Below are 18,022 nucleotides of genomic sequence, written 5' to 3' on the forward strand. Positions count from 1 at the left end.
TTATAAGGTATAGTAACAAATTATGCTGATTTCTTTCTAGCCTCCAACAGCTTAAAAAAAAAATGCTGTCACTGAGTCAGGGCAGAAGTGAACTTGCACACTCATGCAGGCTTAGACAAATGGTACCAACTATGATGTTGACTTGAATTTCTAAAAAGGGGCATAGCTTTCTATTTACTTCTCTGAGTGCCTGAATCAATAAAACATGACATTTTTTCATTTTTTCATATTGTTACAGTTTTAGTTATATTCTCTTTTACGTACTTTTCAACACCTGCCCACTATAAATAATGTGTGTGTGTGAGACAGACAGACAGGCACACACACCCCAGGGTGACCTCCCCTTCTCCCAAGGAAGGGCTACTGAATGGGTGCCCCATAGGGTTTTGCTGGGAGTAGCCCTCTGGCCACTTTAAAGACTATCAAACTAATGGAAGAACTGGGGAAAATCTGGATTAAGGTCTCATTAATCAGAGATGCTGTCACGAGAGCCAGACAAAGAGCAACTTGTACTTCTCAATTACAGTGTGGGTAGCAGAATATTTCAAAAAGTAAATATGCACTTTAAAATTCTACATCTCAGCTCTGATCACAGGACTCACCTCAGCAGGAATGCTATAGGGAAAAAAAACCTTGTAAATCTTTTGGCCCCTGAACTGTGCTGTGCTCATCTTATGGCTTTTTCATCATGTAGAACAATTTTACACTTTTATTTTCAATAAAAAATTCAAGTACTTGAATTTAGGGGGATGTATGGGCTACTACCAATGACGATTTTATTCTGAACATGGAACCAAATGTATGTGATTTCAGCATTTATGTGATAATGTAGGCCAATATTAATGATCTGATTGTCTCTTGTATTGCAAAGTAGCTCTTTAGTAATTATTCGCCGTTTATTATACCTTGCATGAGGTGAGTATAAATTACATAAAGACGTTTTGTGGTTTTCTTTTACTTCCATAGATTTCTCTGTATATTCTGATTGTACTCATGCTTGATGACAAAATCAATTTCTTTATTCCCTGAAATATATTTGGTATCCGAATCTCAAGTATTTTAGGTGATGTAATAAACTGATTTCTCTAACAGTTTCAGAGGGTTGAGTGAGAAATGTCCAGCTAACAAACACATGACATTTAATTTCAATAGAGACGTACCTTTGGGCTGATAAGACTGGGTATCTGCCTGACCTGGAGTCTGTGCAAAATCCTGTGTGAAACGAGAAAAGTGTTTTTTTAATACCAATGCTTCGGACAGAGAATTTTGCTGAGCGTGGCTTTAAAAATGCTTCTGAATTCTGAGGCAACTATTTTTTTTTAACATCTTTTTTTTTTTTTTTTTTTTTTGGAGTACACGGGCCTCTCACTGTTGTGGCCTCTCCTGTTGCGGAGCACAGGCTCCAGACGCACAGGCCCAGCAGCCATGGCTCACGGGCCCAGCCGCTTCGCAGCATGTGGAATCTTCCCGGACTGGGGCATGAACCCGTGTCCCCTGCATCGGCAGGCGGACTCTCAACCACTGCACCACCAGGGAAGCCCTTTTTTAACATCTTTACTGGAGTATGATTGCTTTACAGTGTTGTGTTAATTTCTGCTGTATAACAAAGTGTATCAGCTATACGTATACATATATGCCCATAACCCCTCCCTCTTGCGCCTCCCTCCCACCCTCCCTATCCCCCGCTCTAGATGGTCACAAAGCACCGAGCTGATCTCCCTGTGTTATGCAGCCGCTTCCCACTAGCTATCTATTTTACATTTGGTAGTGTATATATGTCCATGCCACTCTCTCACTTTGTCCCAGCTTACCCTTCCCCCTCCCTGTGTCCTCAAGTCCATTCTCTATGTCTCCATCTTTATTCCTGTCCTGCCCCTAGGTTCATCAGAACCATTTTTTTTTTTAAGATTCCATATATATGTGTTAGCATACGGTATTGTTTTTCTCTTTCTGACCTCCTTCACTCTGTATGACAGGCTCTAGGTCCATCCACCTCACTACAAGTAACTCATTTTCGTTTCTTTTTATGGCTGAGTAATAGTCCATTGTATATATGTGCCACATCTTCTTTACCCATTCATCTTTCAATGGACACTTAGGTTGGTTCCATGTCCTGGCTATTGTAAATAGTGCTGCAATGAACATTGTGGTACATGTCTCTTTTTGAATTGTGGTTTTCTCAGGGTATATGCCTGGTAGTGGGACTGCTGGGTCGAATGGTAGTTCTATTTTTAGTTTTTTAAGGAACCTCCATACTGTTCTCCATAGTGGCTGCACCAATTTACATTCCCACCAACAGTGTAAGAGGGTTCCCTTTTCTCCACACCCTGAGGCAACTATTTTTGCATGAATAGTTTGGAGCCCAAATATAAAAGCTGAAGAAACTGACATTATGTAATTCAGGTTCTCATACGTTTAAATTAAATAATGATGACTCAAATCTTGCTAAGTATCACCAGGGGCCAGGTTGTTGCCTCCTGTGGAAAGTACAACTTTGTTTTATATCTAACAAACTGAATTCTTTAGCCAAATACTGTCTTAAAATATTGATAGATTTTTAACATTTTAAAAAGCACAACTATAAAAGCCCTTAACGTATTCTGCAGGTATATCTTTTTTTAAATTGAAGTATAATTGACATACAGTATCATATTAGTTTCAGGTGTGCATCATAGTGATTCTGTATTCATATACATTCCAAAATGGTCACCACGATATGTCTAGTTATCATCTGTCACCATACAAAGTTATTATATTATTCACTGTATTTCCTATGCTGTACATTATGTTCCCATGACATTTATTTTATAGTTGCAAGTCTGTACCTCTCAATTCTCTTCACCTATTTTGCCCACCTCCTACCTCCCCATGCCTCTTTCCCAACCACCAGTGTGTTCTCTGTATCTATGAGTCTGTTTCTGTTTTGTTATGTTTGCTTGTTTTTTATATTCCACATATAAGTGAAACCATATGGTAAAATTGCCTTTCTCTGTCTGACTTATTTCATGTAGCATAATACTCTTTAGGTCCATCCATTCTGCAGCTAAATCTTAAAGTCTAGTAATTTTACTCTTAGATGGAACATGAAAAATGTCATCTATAATATGTAAAGTTTCAGGAACCTAGGACAAACTACTAGCTCTTATTTTAAATATAATTTTCTAGTAACTATTAATCATCTAACACAGGGGACCTTGAAGAACCATTTTATAAACTAAAATCCAATGTATTTTCATTCCCTTGAGCACAGTTATTTATAGAAAAAAACCAAACTTGATTTAACTCCAGCAATCTAAAGTGCTATCCCAAATAAGCATTATAAGAAATTTCTGTAGTATTTATAAAATCTGTGTGCTAAAATAAAATGTATGTTAAATGTGTTACATTTACATTAAATTACATTTAATTGTGTGTTAACTGTAATGGAGGAGAGTTGAATTAGATGTACTCCGAGATCAACACCAGATGAAAATAATATATATGATCCTTACTTTAGATTCTGATACCATTTATAGTTTTATAAATTGTTTTCCAAGCAGTTGAAAATGTAAGGGACTAAGTTGGTACAGATGCAAAATTGTCTTTGCTCAACAATCACTGTCTTGGTTCAACAATCACTGTCCTGGTTGAGGCCTCTCTGCTCATGCCATGAAAAACTGCATATCACCTCCCTGGCAGTCCCTGTCCCCCTTTCTTGCCTTACTTTTCTCCACAGCGCTTAGTACCATCTGACATGCTATTTATTTTACTTATTTATTTGTTTTTTGTTTTGACTCCCCCCATTCTAATGAAAGACCTTTAAAGGAGAGAATTTGTATCTGTGTTATTTGCTGCTGTATTTCCAGTGCCTAGAGCAGTGCCCAGCACACCGAGGGCACTAAAAAATTAGTGAATGAAAGAAAGAATGAATTTTAAGATCACAGTCTTAAAATTCTCTGTAACATATTTTCTGTTTAAATTTAAGCCTAAGGCTGTAAGAATATCTGAAGAATCCTAAATGTTAATTATGTTTATATGAAAATTCATTAAGATTTTAATTATTAATCACAAGATGTTCTTTGAAAAATCTGTACCCTACCTATAGATCTGAATATCTTTGAAAAAATTTTCAGAAATTGGAATCCAGACTCAAACAGAACAATTAAGCTGAAAATAAAACATTTCTAAACAGTTGATCTAGTATGTTTATTAACTGATCATCTAATAGAGGATAGTTTAAGAAATGTAAACCACTGATTGCCATCTAAGGTGAAGGCGGCTTGGGGGACTCTTTAGCCATCCCAGCCAGCTGGGCACAGTTACACCCTTTCAAAAGTGATATTCGTATATTAGCCAGAATAAGGAACAATAACAATACAGAGCTCTGCTTTCTGTTTCATTATTATGAACAGAAAACACTGTCTATTAATCACATGTGCATCATGGAACAAAAACAGATTGGTTTTAGGGTGGAACATTTGAAGGAAAATGGAAGATTCTGATTCCAGTCCTACAGAATTTAACTGGATCAGAAAAGTATAAGGCCATACTTAAAAGTTTTAGATTTGAGAAAAAGCAACATAACAGATTTTTATTATACACACACAGGCTGTGTGTATTTATTTATTTATTTAAAAATTTACTTTAAATATTTATTTAAAAATTTACAAATAAACTGACATTTTAATTGATCTTTCTTCAGCAATCATTATCTTTTCCCTATAAATAGACAAAAAGCAAGATGAATTAACAGTTAAAGCCTTAAAGAAGTCTTTTAAAAAACACTTCCTTAGTGCAGGCTTACCATTTCATTAACTGGAAAAATACCCTTTTCTTGAAATCCTCCAAGTAGAAATGATACAACACCCAAACCCCAGTTTTACTATCATGATATTTTAGAAATTAATTTCAAGCACAGAAATATGTGAAATTTTTAAAAGGTAGCGTGGATGGCAAGAATAAACAGCTGGTTCGCTTTTACTTTCCAATTGCATTAGCTTACACACAGAGCCAGAGAATTAGGCATAACACAGAAGGTACCTGAATGAACGTGGCCAGTAGAACACAGCTCATCTCCTGCTCCAGAATGATCTTGTTCTGAAGATTGTTGTAACAAGCAGCGATAAGTGAAGGGAACAGCACTTTGATCAGCCGTGGGTCACTGAAATACTGGAAGGGCAACTGGCAAAGCTTCTGCAGCACCGTGGGGTGGCGGCCGGACTGCACGATGACCTGAAACAGAGGAGGAACCCCAGGTCAGCTGCCAAAAAGCCCCGGGCTGCCTGCCGTGTGTCCCCCTTCCCCAGTCAGTAGTGCCAGTGAGAACCATGGAGAACATGCTGAATAAGTGTAAGGAGGAAAGAAAAAGACTCCTAAACTCCTTACCAGAGCTTAACTTAAGTGATATTTGAAAGGAGCAGAAAAGAAAGAAATCTCATTTCCTAACTTAAGGGAAAAGATTCCAAAAGTTCTGCACCCATTTAAAAATTCTTATAATCCACGAGGAATCACGCATTTATCATGGAGAGAGGGTGTCTGTGAAATGGGTTTGGGATACACACTGCTTTAACAGAGTGCCCCACCCTTCACTCTTCCCCTTAAAGCAAAACAGCCATATTCCTTAAAACCTGCAAAGAGCTCACTCACAGGAAAGATACCCTTTCCTATAGTCCTGCCCACTAACCTAGCTCACGGAATATATTGAACACAGATAGTATTCTGTATGCAGACAAACCCTTGGAAAGAAAAGGGGATTGTAAAGGGAATGGGGACAGTTTCAGCAAACACAGGCTCCAAAAGTTCCTTCCTCCGATCCATACAGCTTATCTATGTTTCCATCAGTGCCACTGAGTCTAAAAGGAGAATTGTTTAGATAAATGAGACTGTTGTCTTGAAGCAGTCTAGGTTTACAACTGTGTACATTTTAAGAAATGGGGCAATGCAATTAATGGGCTTGCAGGGAAGCCCTCCTAACTTACTCCCTAGGCCTACATGATAAACTAAGAAATGTCAAAATCAGATCTGTTTCAAGTAACCTTGATTAGACTGTTCTAATATAAAAGAGCTGGGTGACCCAAAGCCCACTTCTTGGTATAGGAGGAAGCTCACGGAAGGTTAGGAACACTGTAAAATCTAAGGTCAAGACCGTAAATTGTACTTGGAAAAACACAGCTTTACAGGTACACACCCAGACAGGACTGCATTCAAATTAAAACCAGAAGGACAGAATGAAACAGCAGAGGAAGGAGAAACATAAATTACAGGGATTTACAAGTTTTCAAAGTACTTTTAACAATACTTTAAGAACACACTCTCAGATGATAATGCAGTTTGGTTTAAGAAGAAAATCAACAAAGTAATAGTTCACATATTTTAGTTCAATAGCTAAAATGACATCAAAAACCTTTAGAGAATGTTGATAGGGACTTGTTAATACCTTCCAATCCAGCAGGAATTTTAAAGACTTGCAGTGTGACAATTCAGCACATGGCTATATGCTGCCATTTCTGACACTGGCTGAGAAAAATATGCCCTATCATCCACTTTATTGATAAAGCATTTGCTTAAATCTTTATTTTAATTATTAGCCACAAATTTTGTAGCACAGCCAAATGATCATCACTTTAGAATTTATAATGATACCATTATTAGAAGTCTCTTTTCTCCCTTTGGACAAAAATTAAGAACAAGTTTTTTCTTTGGAACTTCACTGTTAAAATGCTATTATTGGAAGACTCACTGATTGAAAAGACATTAAACTGGACAGTCTGGCTAGCACAGGCACAATGTTAACTCAAAGATGACAACTCCTGGTTCCTGGTAAATTAGCCCAGAACATGAGAGCTTAACCATAACTTATTCCACCTGGACTCCTGACTCTCGCTGGGGTGAGGCAGAGCCCCTTGGGGGTCAGTCCCCTCTGGGAACAGGGCTGGCTATCAGTTGCCTGTTGAAAAAGCGAGTTTACAGAGGTCACCAGCAGTGTAGTGAGATGACCTGCCAGAGGCCACTACCTTTAAGTCCTGAGACTGCAGAAGACACAAATGGAGGCAGGCAGTTTGGTTACCGTGGGGTAATGAGTTCTACCCACAGGACTGACTATGACAGGACTCAACCAGATTATAGGTAAGGGGTCCAGTCCGTGAGAGCCACACCCCTTGGCTTGACTGTGAGCCAGAGTAGGACATGTAGTTGTCACTGTCCCTCAAATCACACTTCAGACATTGTGGGGAGACAGGATTAGGAGACCCCGGAAGTGGCCAACCTGTAGCACTGAGACTCAGCTGGCGAGACTCCTGGATAATTCAGGTGGGCTCTTGGCACAGAGCAATGGCAGTTTGATGTCATGAGCACAGCTAAACAGTCATCTGAATTAGGCTACACTTCCTGTAGGGGCAGGGAAGCAAGGCTGGGATGCAAACAGCCTGACCTCAATGCTCAGGGCCTTGGGTACCAGGAGAGAGTTTCCTGAGGGGCTTTTGACAGATTAGGGGATGAAGGCATCATTCAGTTTTATTTCATCCACTCACTCCCAGGCCTTAGGGGGTAGGTCAAATGTCACCTTGGACTACTTAAGCTTTCCAAAATCAGTAGAAAGTCAATAGAGTGTCATCACGGGACATGAAGTTCTTGCTGAATGAAAGAAACGTACATAAGAGAAATCTCAGACATACAATATGAAGTAAATATGTCTCTCTATACGCCTTCCTCATGGAGCTGCAACTAAATCAATAACTGCTGGTCTGTCACCTTTGTCCAGATAAAGGGTTGCCAATAAGGCCTAAGGTGGTACTAGCTTGAACCTGGCCAGGCCACCTGCCCTTCCTTTCAGGACACACAGGCCAACACAAATATAAAGAAGCTTTTCACAGAGCCCCTTTCCAGAGTACTGCACCAAGGTAAGGATGTGACCTGCCTATAGATTTCTTTGGTGGTCACAGTCATCAGAGACCGTAGGTAGGGAGCTGGTGTGGCCTCAGTAGTAATGAGAAACCTCCTCTCAAACATGATGTCCATTTTCAGATGCAGAGTAGGGCTCCAAGGAAACCAAGGGAATTTCTAGCAACATTCAGATCAAAAGAGACTGAAACTGAACTTGCCTCTTGCTCTTAGGTGTGATTCTAAAATAGGTACTAACTTAAGAAGAACTAGGAGATCTGAGTTCCTGCCTTCACTCTAGTCACCAACTAGTTGTGTGACCTAAGCAAATAGCTCAGTTGCTTTGGGTTTTAATTTTTTAAAAAGTATACTTTTCATTGAAGTATAACACACACACCCATTAAGTTAATAGCTTGATTTTTCACGAAGTGAACTTAACCTGTGTCGCCAGCATACAAATAAAGAAAGAGAACACGACCAAGGGTTCTGGGTCTTTAATACACTCTTTCTCACTGAAAATTAGATTCCTGCATTTTGAATTTAAGACAAGTCACAGAAACTACTTGACTGTAGTAGAACATAAGATGTCTCTTATGTTCTTAGCACTTCGAGGCCTTCTTGGATTCAGTCTCTATCAATCATTCTCTGGAGAGAATTCTCCTTTGGTCTTCGAAGCAAAGGCCAGTGGGCCTAATTCCTCAGTCACTGAAGAAAGACACCTTTTACCCAAATGCCCTGGCATTCACCACCTTTTTCTTTGGTATCATTGGCAAGGGGTTGGGGGAGGGAGTAGGGAGAGGGTAAGAGAGGAAGTGGGAGAGAGACCCTCACTTCCTTTTCTTTTTGGAACTATCAACAATTCTGGGAAGAAGGGGCTTTAGAAAAAGGAAAGTTGCATGCTGCCAACGTGTGCTATAGCCTGTGGAAAGAGGGCCAAGAGAATCTGAATGCTGGCATTAAAAAGGGATCTGGGGAAAAAAATAAAAATAAAAGGAATCTGGAGTAGACAAGTGGACACGTTGATTCTTTCATCTGTTGATCCCTGACTACCCACTAAGCCTTCTGGCTCCAATCTTTGTACTTCCTACCAAGTGAAGCATAATCTGGGTGCACTGAGTGAGAGAGCCAGAAGAGAGCTCTAAATTCAGAGGACGTTTGCTGAGTGCCTCCTGTGTGCCAAATGCTGTCGGGGACATGGACAGGAATCAAGTTTTAGCTCTCAGGGAGATGAAGTATGTCCAGAGTAGAAAATGATGCAAAGGAGCCTGGGTCATCAGAGAGGGAAGGATAAGGTACTAGGGGACCCCTCACCTCCTTCCTTAGGCGAGAAAGGCTGCACTGAGAAGGTGGGCTGGACCTTTAAGGCTAGATCAGATTTGAGCACCGAGAATTGTAGGTGGAGGAATTTTAGGTGGAGAGAAGAAACGCCTAGGTTCAATAACCAGCCTGTCTTTGTCTGCTCAGGCTGCCATTACAAAATACTATAGACTAGGTGTCTTAAATGACAGAAATTTATTTTTGAACAGTTCAGGAGCCTGGAAGTCTGAGATCAGAGTGCAGCATGGTTGGGTTCTGGTGAGTGCTCTCTTCCTGGTTTGCAGACTTGACACCTCAGTGTGTCCTCATATGGCCTTTCCTTAGTGAGTGCACATGGAAAGAGAGATCTCTCTCTTCCTCTTCTTATAAGGCCACCAATCCTATCACATTAGGACCCCACCCTCATGACCTCGTTTAACCTTAATTAACTCTTAAAAGCCCTATCTCCAAGTACAGTCACATTGGGGGTTAGCATATGAATTTTGGGGGGATACAATTCAATCCATAGCTCAGGTCTGATTCCTCATCACCCCTGGCCAGAATAAAGTTTCATTAGCAGGCTACCCTCACTAACCAGGTGGATTTTAGAAGTGACTGGGTCAGTTGTCTCTCAGTGGGCATAAGCCGTGAATCTGCAGGCTCAAGGGTGCTTGGTGTTAGGTAGCCCTGGGCTCTAGGCCTGGCTCTGATCAGTTAACCAGTTTGAGCCTCAGTGTTCTTTCAATAAAATAGAGGTAGATGGCAGCCTTCAGGGTTTACATGAGGATTAAATGAGACAGTGTCCGTGACCACAATGCATTAATAAAAAACAATGTTAGTTATGAGCGTTTGGTTAGCTCACCAGCTCTGCTGCTCTGAGTCTTCTCCTGCCGGATCTGGCTTCCCTACACTTGCAGGACCAGAAGTCCCCTCCCAGCTTTAGGCCTAATGAATGCTTTCCATCATCCCACCCCCATCTCTCCATAAGGGCTGCTCATTGGAACAGGGCATCTGGCAGCAGCAGGCCCTGCTCTGGCTGGGACTCATCAGCAAGCTTCATGCCACCTGGGAAGCCATTGTGGCGGCCTCTCCCTGGCCCTGTCTGCACAGGAGACAGCTATGCAAACAGTGCTGGGGATGCAGCTAGGATCTCGTGGTGGTGGGGTAGGAAGTGCATTCTGAAGGCTCTGAAAAGAAAATCCTAGCATAAGCACGATCCAAGAAATGCAGGTAGTGGTACAGAGAAACAGTCTTAGCTTACTCTGTGTGTGTGTGTGTGTGTCTGTGTGTGTTTTGAGCCTGTTGTGCTAGACTTGTCAATCTGAAGACAGAGCAGGAAGGGCCAAAGCTAATAGGCTGGTGTTGTGGCCTCCTGATTCAGACCCAGGAGGAGCTTCCCTCCAAGCACTTGAGGAAATCCTTAAGCCCAGGAAGTCTTCCCGGGTAGCACAGCCTGAGAATGCCTCTCCTTTTCAACCCAAAGACAAGGGTTGTGTGTATAGCTTAATTCCTAGTTCCAGAAGGGCAGGAACTGTATCTTTTACTCTTCTGTCCTCCATTGCTCTGTTACAGGGCTAGGCACATCAAAGTTACTGGAATGAATGAATCAAAGTGACAGAGGGTCCCTACTTAACAAATTCTTCTGTGCCTTACCTTGGGGGAGAATCATACCACAATCTCTTCTCATGAGGTATAGATGCCGTTTTCTGACTCAGGGGCCTCAATGGTCTCCACATCATGTTGCCTTAAGTCTGCATAGCTAGTCCCTTGTCATAGACTGAATATTTGCATCCCCCCCACTCCAATTCTTTTTTTTTTTTTTTTGCGGTACATGGGCCTCTCACTGTTGTGGCCTCTCCTGTTGCGGAGCAACAGGCTCTGGACGCGCAGGCTCAGTGGCCATGGCTCACGGGCGCAGCCGCTCCGCGGCATGTGGGATCTTCCCGGACTGGGGCACGAACCCGTGTCCCCTGCATCAGCAGGCGGACTCTCAACCACTGCGCCACCAGGGAAGCCCACACCAATTCTTATGTTGAAATCCTAACCCTCATGTGATGGCATCAGGAGGTGGGGGCCTTTGGGAGGTGATTAGATCATGAGGGTGGAGCCCTCATGAATGGGATTAATACCCTTATAAAAGAGACCCCAGAGGGCTCTCTAGTCCTCTTTCTGCCATGTGAGGATACGATGAGAAGTTGGTAGTCTGTAACCTGGAAGAGGGCCCTCCCCAGAACCTGAACAGGCTAGCACCCTGACCTTGGACTTCCAGCTTCCAGAACTGTGAGAAACAAATTTCTATTGTTTATAAGCTACCCAGTCTATGGAACTTTGTTATTGCAGCCCGAACTAAGACATCCGTAAAGAATGGATTTTGTGATGCTCTGTCTCCTATTCTAGAAGGAAGTTGGGCTTGAGATCCTCAGCATCCTAGGCACAAACTCAGGGCTCCCTGGCCTGGTTATAAAGAGAGGTCTGGAAAAAATCCTCCTCCTTTGTGGGTGGTGGGTGACACTGGTCTCTCACTTGATGTGAAAGAATCCAAAATCTTCTAGGATATCACGTTGCCAGAACCTCAGCAATACCCAACACAACAGAAAGCCTGTCACTGGCGGAGACATTACTCAACAGTCTATAAAGCCCCTTTCCCTACATTGTCTGAGTCTCTAAACACCCTGTGAGGTGGGCAGACAGGGATGACTATACTCTTTTATAAGAAGAGATCTAACGCTCAGAAAGTTTGAAAGACTTGTCGCAGGTCCGCCAGCCAGTCACTTATGGAGCTGGGCCTGGAAAACTCTTACGACTGACTGCTGGCTTTTCTCTCACTGCTCAGGCCAGTCCAGGGCTATCAGACACTCATGATGCTGCCCCTTACTAGGCAGAGGGGCTCTCTGTCACCTGAGCTCATTCCAATGACTGGCTGCCAGCCAGCTTCTCGCACAACTTTGCCAGCCCAGATGAAGATGAGGATGACATACTGTCATTCTAAACAGACTAAACCAATTGACATATACAGATTAAACCAACACAAAAGGCCTTTCTTCAAAACCCTATATTCTGTTTGGCTAGGTATCAAATAACCAGTTCTCCGCTATGGGCTGTGCTTTGCTAAGGGCTTGTCTCAAATGATCAGACCTAAGAACTTGAAAGAGAGGAACGGTTGGCAATGGGGCTAGATTCTCAGGAGTGAACTGTTGGAACATGTGACTCCGAAACGAGGGCCCTCTTGTGATGGTTATGTAGTCAGCTGCCTTCTGGGTTTTGAGTGCCTGCAAATCTGGTCTTACAGTTTTGAAACAACTGCTATCATCTATAATATATTTATAATGTTAATCCTTGGTATGGCCTGAATAGTTTTTCCCAACAGTTAAATTTAAAGAAGAAAAAAAGGAAAGTGGAGGTAGGCTATTGAGTAGTTCCAAGTCTGGTCTAGAAATGCAGTCGGCCTGGGGAGAGTTTGCAGATTTCACACCTGTGAAATGACAACTGCTGTATTCACTTCAAAGATCCCAAGGAGAGTGGCTAGGAAGGCCTATGGAGACTCTATCATGTTATGTAAATGGAAAACAGCCCGATTCTCCTCACCCAGTAGGCCCCCTTCCTCCAACTGTGACCACCTGGAATGCAGCCAAGAACCAGGAAGTGAGCAGGCAGACCGCTGAGCAGACAAATCAGTTCATTCATCAAAAATCTACTGAGCATCTACTCTGGCCAAGTGCTGTGTTAGGCTCGGGGAGCGGGGTAGTGAATGAGTCAGACACACCCTTGCCCTCATAGAGTGCCCAGTCTTTCCACAAAACTGATGTCAATTATTCACAGCAAAGTTCTGCAAGCTCCAACTCAGTCTACCAATTCACATTTCAGAAGCAAGTTTAACAAAGTGGATTGGAATCAGCAAATTAGGAGACTGCTGGAGATAGATAAACTGACAACAGGAAGAAGCATCTGCGGACACAAGTAAGTGATGGGTGGGAACTAAAATTATTTCAAGAATAAATAAGAATTCAAAAAGTTGCCTGGAACCATTTAGTATATAAATAGTTGGTCTTGAGTGCATTAATGTACTGTACTAAAATATCATATTATAACCCATTACCTTTTCTTAGTACTCTACACTTTAAAAATTTGCTTCACAGAGAGGCTTCCGGGAAGATGGCAGAAGTGTAAGACGTGGAGATCACCTTCCTCCCCACAGAAACACCAGAAATACATCTACACGTGGAACAACTCCTACAGAACACCTACTGAACGCTGGCAGAAGACCTCAGACCTCCCAAAAGGCAAGAAACCCCCCACGTACCTGGGTAGGGCAAAAGAGAAAAGAGTAAAGAGAGACAAAAGGATAGGGACGGGACCTGCACCAGTGGGTGGGAGCTGTGAAGGGGGAAAGGTTTCCACACACTAGGAAGCCCCTTCGCGGGCGGAGACTGCGGGTGGCGGAGGGGGAAGCCTCGGAGCCGCGGTGGAGAGCACAGTAACACGGCGGTGGAGAGCACAGTAACACAGATGCGGGGGGCAAAGCGGAGAGATACCCACATAGAGGATCGGTGCCGACCAGCGCTCACCAGCCCGAGAGGCTTGTCTGCTCCCCCGCCGGGGTGGGTGGGGCTGGGAGCTGAGGCTCGGGCTTCGGTCAGAGGCAGGGAGAGGACTGGGGTTGGCGGCGTGAACACAGCCTGCAGGTGGTTAGTGCGCCACGGCTGGCCGGGAGGGAGTCCGGGGAAAAGTCTGGACCTGCCGAAGAGGCAAGAGACTTTTTCTTCCCTCTTTGTTTCCTGGTGCACAAGGAGAGGGGATTAAGAACGCTGCTTAAAGGAGCTCCAGAGACGGGCGCGAGCCGCGGCTAAAAGCGCGGACCCCAGAGACGGGCATGAGACGCTAAGGCTGCTGCTGCCGCCACCAAGAAGCCTGTGTCCGAGCACAGGTCACTATCCACACCCTCCTTCAGGGGAGCCTGTGCAGCCAGCCACTGCCAGGGTCCCAGGATCCAGGGACAACTTCCCCAGGAGAACGCACGGCACGCCTCATGCTGCTGTAACGTCACGCCAGCCTCTGCCGCCACAGGCTCACCCCGCACTCCGTGCCCCTCCCTCCCCCTGGCCTGAGTGAGCCAGAGCCCCCGAATCAGCGGCTCCTTTAACCCCATCCTGTCTGAGCAAAGAACAGATGCCCTCCTGCGACCTACACGCAGAGGCGGGGCCAAATCCAAAGCTGAGCCCCTGGGAGCTGTGAGAACAAAGAAGAGAAAGGGAAATCTCTCCCAGCAGCCTCAGAAGCAGTGGATTAAAGCTCCACAATCAATCTGATGTACGCTGCATCTGTGGAATACATGAATAGACAACGAATCATCCCAAATTAAGGAGGTGGACTTTGAGAGCAAGATTTATGATTTTTTCCCCTTTTCCTTTTTTTTGTGAGTGTGTATGTGTATACTTCTGTGTGAGATTTTGTCTGTATAGCTTTGCTTCCACCATTTGTCCGAGGGTTCTATCAGTCCGTTTTTTAAAAATTTTTTTCTTAATAATTACTTTTTATTTTAATAACTTTATTTTATTTTACTTTATCTTCGCTCTTTCTTTCCTTCCTTCCCTCCTTTAGACAACGAATCATCACAAATTGAGGAGGTGGACTTTGAGAGCAAGATTTATGATTTTTTCCCCTTTTCCTCTTTTTGTGGGTGTGTATGTATATGCTTCTATGTGAGATTTTGTCTGTATAGCTTTGCTTCCACCATTTGTCCTAGGGCTCTATCCATCCATTGTTTTTTTTTTTCTCTTAATAATAATTTTTTTATTTTAATAACTTTATTGTTTTATCTTACTTTATTTTACTTTATCTTCTTTCTTTCTTTTTTCCTTCCTTCCCTCCTTTCTCCCTTCCTTCCTTCCTCCCTCCCTCCCTCCCTCCTTTCCTCCCTCCTTTCTTTCTTTCTACTTCTACTAATTGTTTCTTTCTACTTTTTCTCCCTTTTATTCTGAGCCGTGTGGATGAAAAGCTCTTGGTGCTGCAGCCAGGAGTCAGTGCTGTGCCTCTGAGGTGGGAGAGCCAACGTCAGGACACTGGTCCACAAGAGACCTCCCAGCTCCACATAATATCAAACGCCAAAAATTTCCCAGAGATCTCCATCTCAACACCAGCACCCAGCTTCACTCAACGGCCAGCAAGCCACAGTGCTGAACATCCTATGCCAAACAACTAGCAAGACAGGAACACAACCCCAACCATTAGCAGAGAGGCTGCCTAAAATCAAAAGTCCACAGATACCCCAAAACACACCACCAGACGTGGACCTGCCCACCAGGAAGACAAGATCCAGCCTCATCCACCAGAACACAGGCACTAGTCCCCTCCACCAGGAAGCCTACACAACCCAATGAACCAACCTTAGCCACTGGGGACAGACACCAAAAACAACGAGACCTACGAACCTGCAGCCTGCAAAAAGGAGACCCCAAACACAGTAAGATAAGCGAAATGAAAAGACACAAAAACACACAGCAGATGAAGGAGCAAGATAAAAACCCACCAGACCTAACAAATGAAGAGAAAATAGGCAGTCTACCTGAAAAAGAATTCAGAATAATAATAGTAAAGATGATTCAAAATCTTGGAAATAGAATAGACAAAATGCAAGAAACATTTAACAAGGAACTAGAAGAACTAAAGCTGAAACAAACAATGATGAACAACACAATAAATGAAATGAAAAAAACTCTAGATGGGATCAATAGCAGAATAACTGAGGCAGAAGAACGGATAAGTGACCTGGAAGATAAAATAGTGGAAATAACTACTGCAGAGCAGAATAAAGAAAAAAGAATGAAAAGAACTGAGGACAGTCTCAGAGACCTCTGGGACAACATTAAACACACCAGCGTTCGAATTATAGGGGTTCCAGAAGAAGAAGAGAAAAAGAAAGGGACTGAGAAAATATATGAAGAGATTATAGTTGAAAACTTCCCTAATATGGGAAAGGAAATAGTTAATCAAGTCCAGGAAGCACAGAGAGTCCCATACAGGATAAATCCAAGGAGAAATACGCCAAGACACATATTAATCAAACTGTCAAAAATTAAATACAAAGAAAGCATATTAAAAGCAGCAAGGGAAAATCAACAAATAACACACAAAGGAATCCCCATAAGGTTAACAGCTGATCTTTCAGCAGAATCTCTGCAAGCCAGAAGGGACTGGCAGAATATATTTAAAGTGATGAAGGAGAAAAACCTGAAACGAAGATTACTCTACCCAGCAAGGATCTCATTCAGATTTGATGGAGAAATTAAAACCTTTACAGACAAGCAAAAGCTGAGAGAATTCAGCACCACCAAACCAGTTTTACAACAAATGCTAAAGGAACTTCTCTAGGCAAGAAACACAAGACAAGGAAAAGACCTACAATAACGAACCCAAAACAATTAAGAAAATGGGAATAGGAACATACATATCGAAAATTACCTTAAATGTAAATGGACTAAGTGCTCCCACCAAAAGACACAGAATGGCTGAATGGATACAAAAACAAGACCCATATATTTGCTGTCTACAAGAGACCCACTTCAGACCTAGAGACACATACAGACTGAAAGTAAGGGGATGGAAAAAGATATTCCATGCAAATGGAAACCAAAAGAAAGCTGGAGTAGCAATTCTTGTAACAGACAAAATAGATTTTAAAATAAAGACTATTAGAAGAGACAAAGAAGGACACTACATAATAATCAAGGGATCAATCCAAGAAGATATAACAATTGTAAATATTTATGCACCCAACATAGGAGCACCTCAATACATAAGGCAAATACTAACAGCCATAGAAGGGGAAATCGACAGTAACACATTCATAGTAGGGGACTTTAACGCCCCACTTTCACCAATGGACAGATCATCCAAAATGAAAATAAATAAGGAAACACAAGCTTTAAATGATACATTAAACAGGATGGACTTAATTGATATTTATAGAACATTCCATCCAAAAACAACAGAATACACATTTTTCTCTAGTGCTCATGGAACATTCTCCAGGATAGAGCATATCTTGGGTCACAAATCAAGCCTTGGTAAATTTAAGAAAATCGAAATTGTATCAAGTATCTTTTCCGACCACAATGCCATGAGACTAGATATCAATTACAGGAAAAGATCTGTAAAAAATACAAACACATGGAGGCTAAACAATACACTACTTAATAACGAAGTGGTCACTGAAGAAATCAAAGAGGAAATTTAAAAATACCTAGAAACAAATGACAATGGAGACACGACGACCCAAAACCTATGGGATGCAGCAAAAGCAGTTCTAAGAGGGAAGTTTATAGCAATACAAGCCCACCTTAAGAAACAGGAAACATCTCGAATAAACAACCTAACCTTGCACCTAAAGCAATTAGAGAAAGAAGAACAAACAAACCCCAAAGTTAGCAGAAGGAAAGAAATGATAAAAATCAGATCAGAAATAAATGAAAAAGAAATGAAGGAAGCGATAGCAAAGATCAATAAAACTAAAAGCTGGTTCTTTGAGAAGATAAACAAAAGTGATAAACCATTAGCCAGACTCATCAAGAAAAAAAGCGAGAAGACTCAAATCAATAAAATTAGAAATGAAAAAGGAGAAGTAACAACTGACACTGCAGAAATACAAAAGATAATGAGAGATTACTACAAGCAATTATATGCCAATAAATTGGACAACCTGGAAGAAATGGACAAATTCTTAGAAATGCACAACATGCCAAGGCTGAATCAGGAAGAAACAGAAAATATGAACAGACCAATCACAAGCACTGAAATTGAAACTGTGATTAAAAATCTTCCAACAAACAAAAGCCCAGGACCAGATGGCTTTACAGGCTAATTCTATCAAACA

At 42.2% G+C, this 18,022-nt stretch overlaps 1 protein-coding gene across 6 annotated transcripts in view; it reads right to left on the reverse strand.

The window, feature by feature from the left end:
* Positions 1–18,022, reverse strand: part of SCAPER (S-phase cyclin A associated protein in the ER) — a 494,989-nt gene that overhangs the window by 1,563 nt on the left and 475,404 nt on the right. For all 6 annotated transcript variants that reach the window (XM_030761728.2, XM_022580126.3, XM_022580128.3 and 3 more), the window contains 2 exons: positions 5,020–5,211; positions 1,161–1,212 (listed from right to left, as the gene is read on the reverse strand). In XM_030761728.2, coding sequence (XP_030617588.1) covers positions 1,161–1,212; positions 5,020–5,211 — 244 coding nt within the window. The remainder of the gene's footprint in view (positions 1–1,160; positions 1,213–5,019; positions 5,212–18,022) is intronic.

The sequence above is a fragment of the Delphinapterus leucas genome, chromosome 2 (genome assembly GCF_059928025.1).
Source record: "Delphinapterus leucas isolate spDelLeu-1000000601 "Yukka" chromosome 2, BTC_Dleu_Yukka2, whole genome shotgun sequence".
Taxonomy (NCBI): Eukaryota; Metazoa; Chordata; class Mammalia; order Artiodactyla; family Monodontidae; genus Delphinapterus; species Delphinapterus leucas.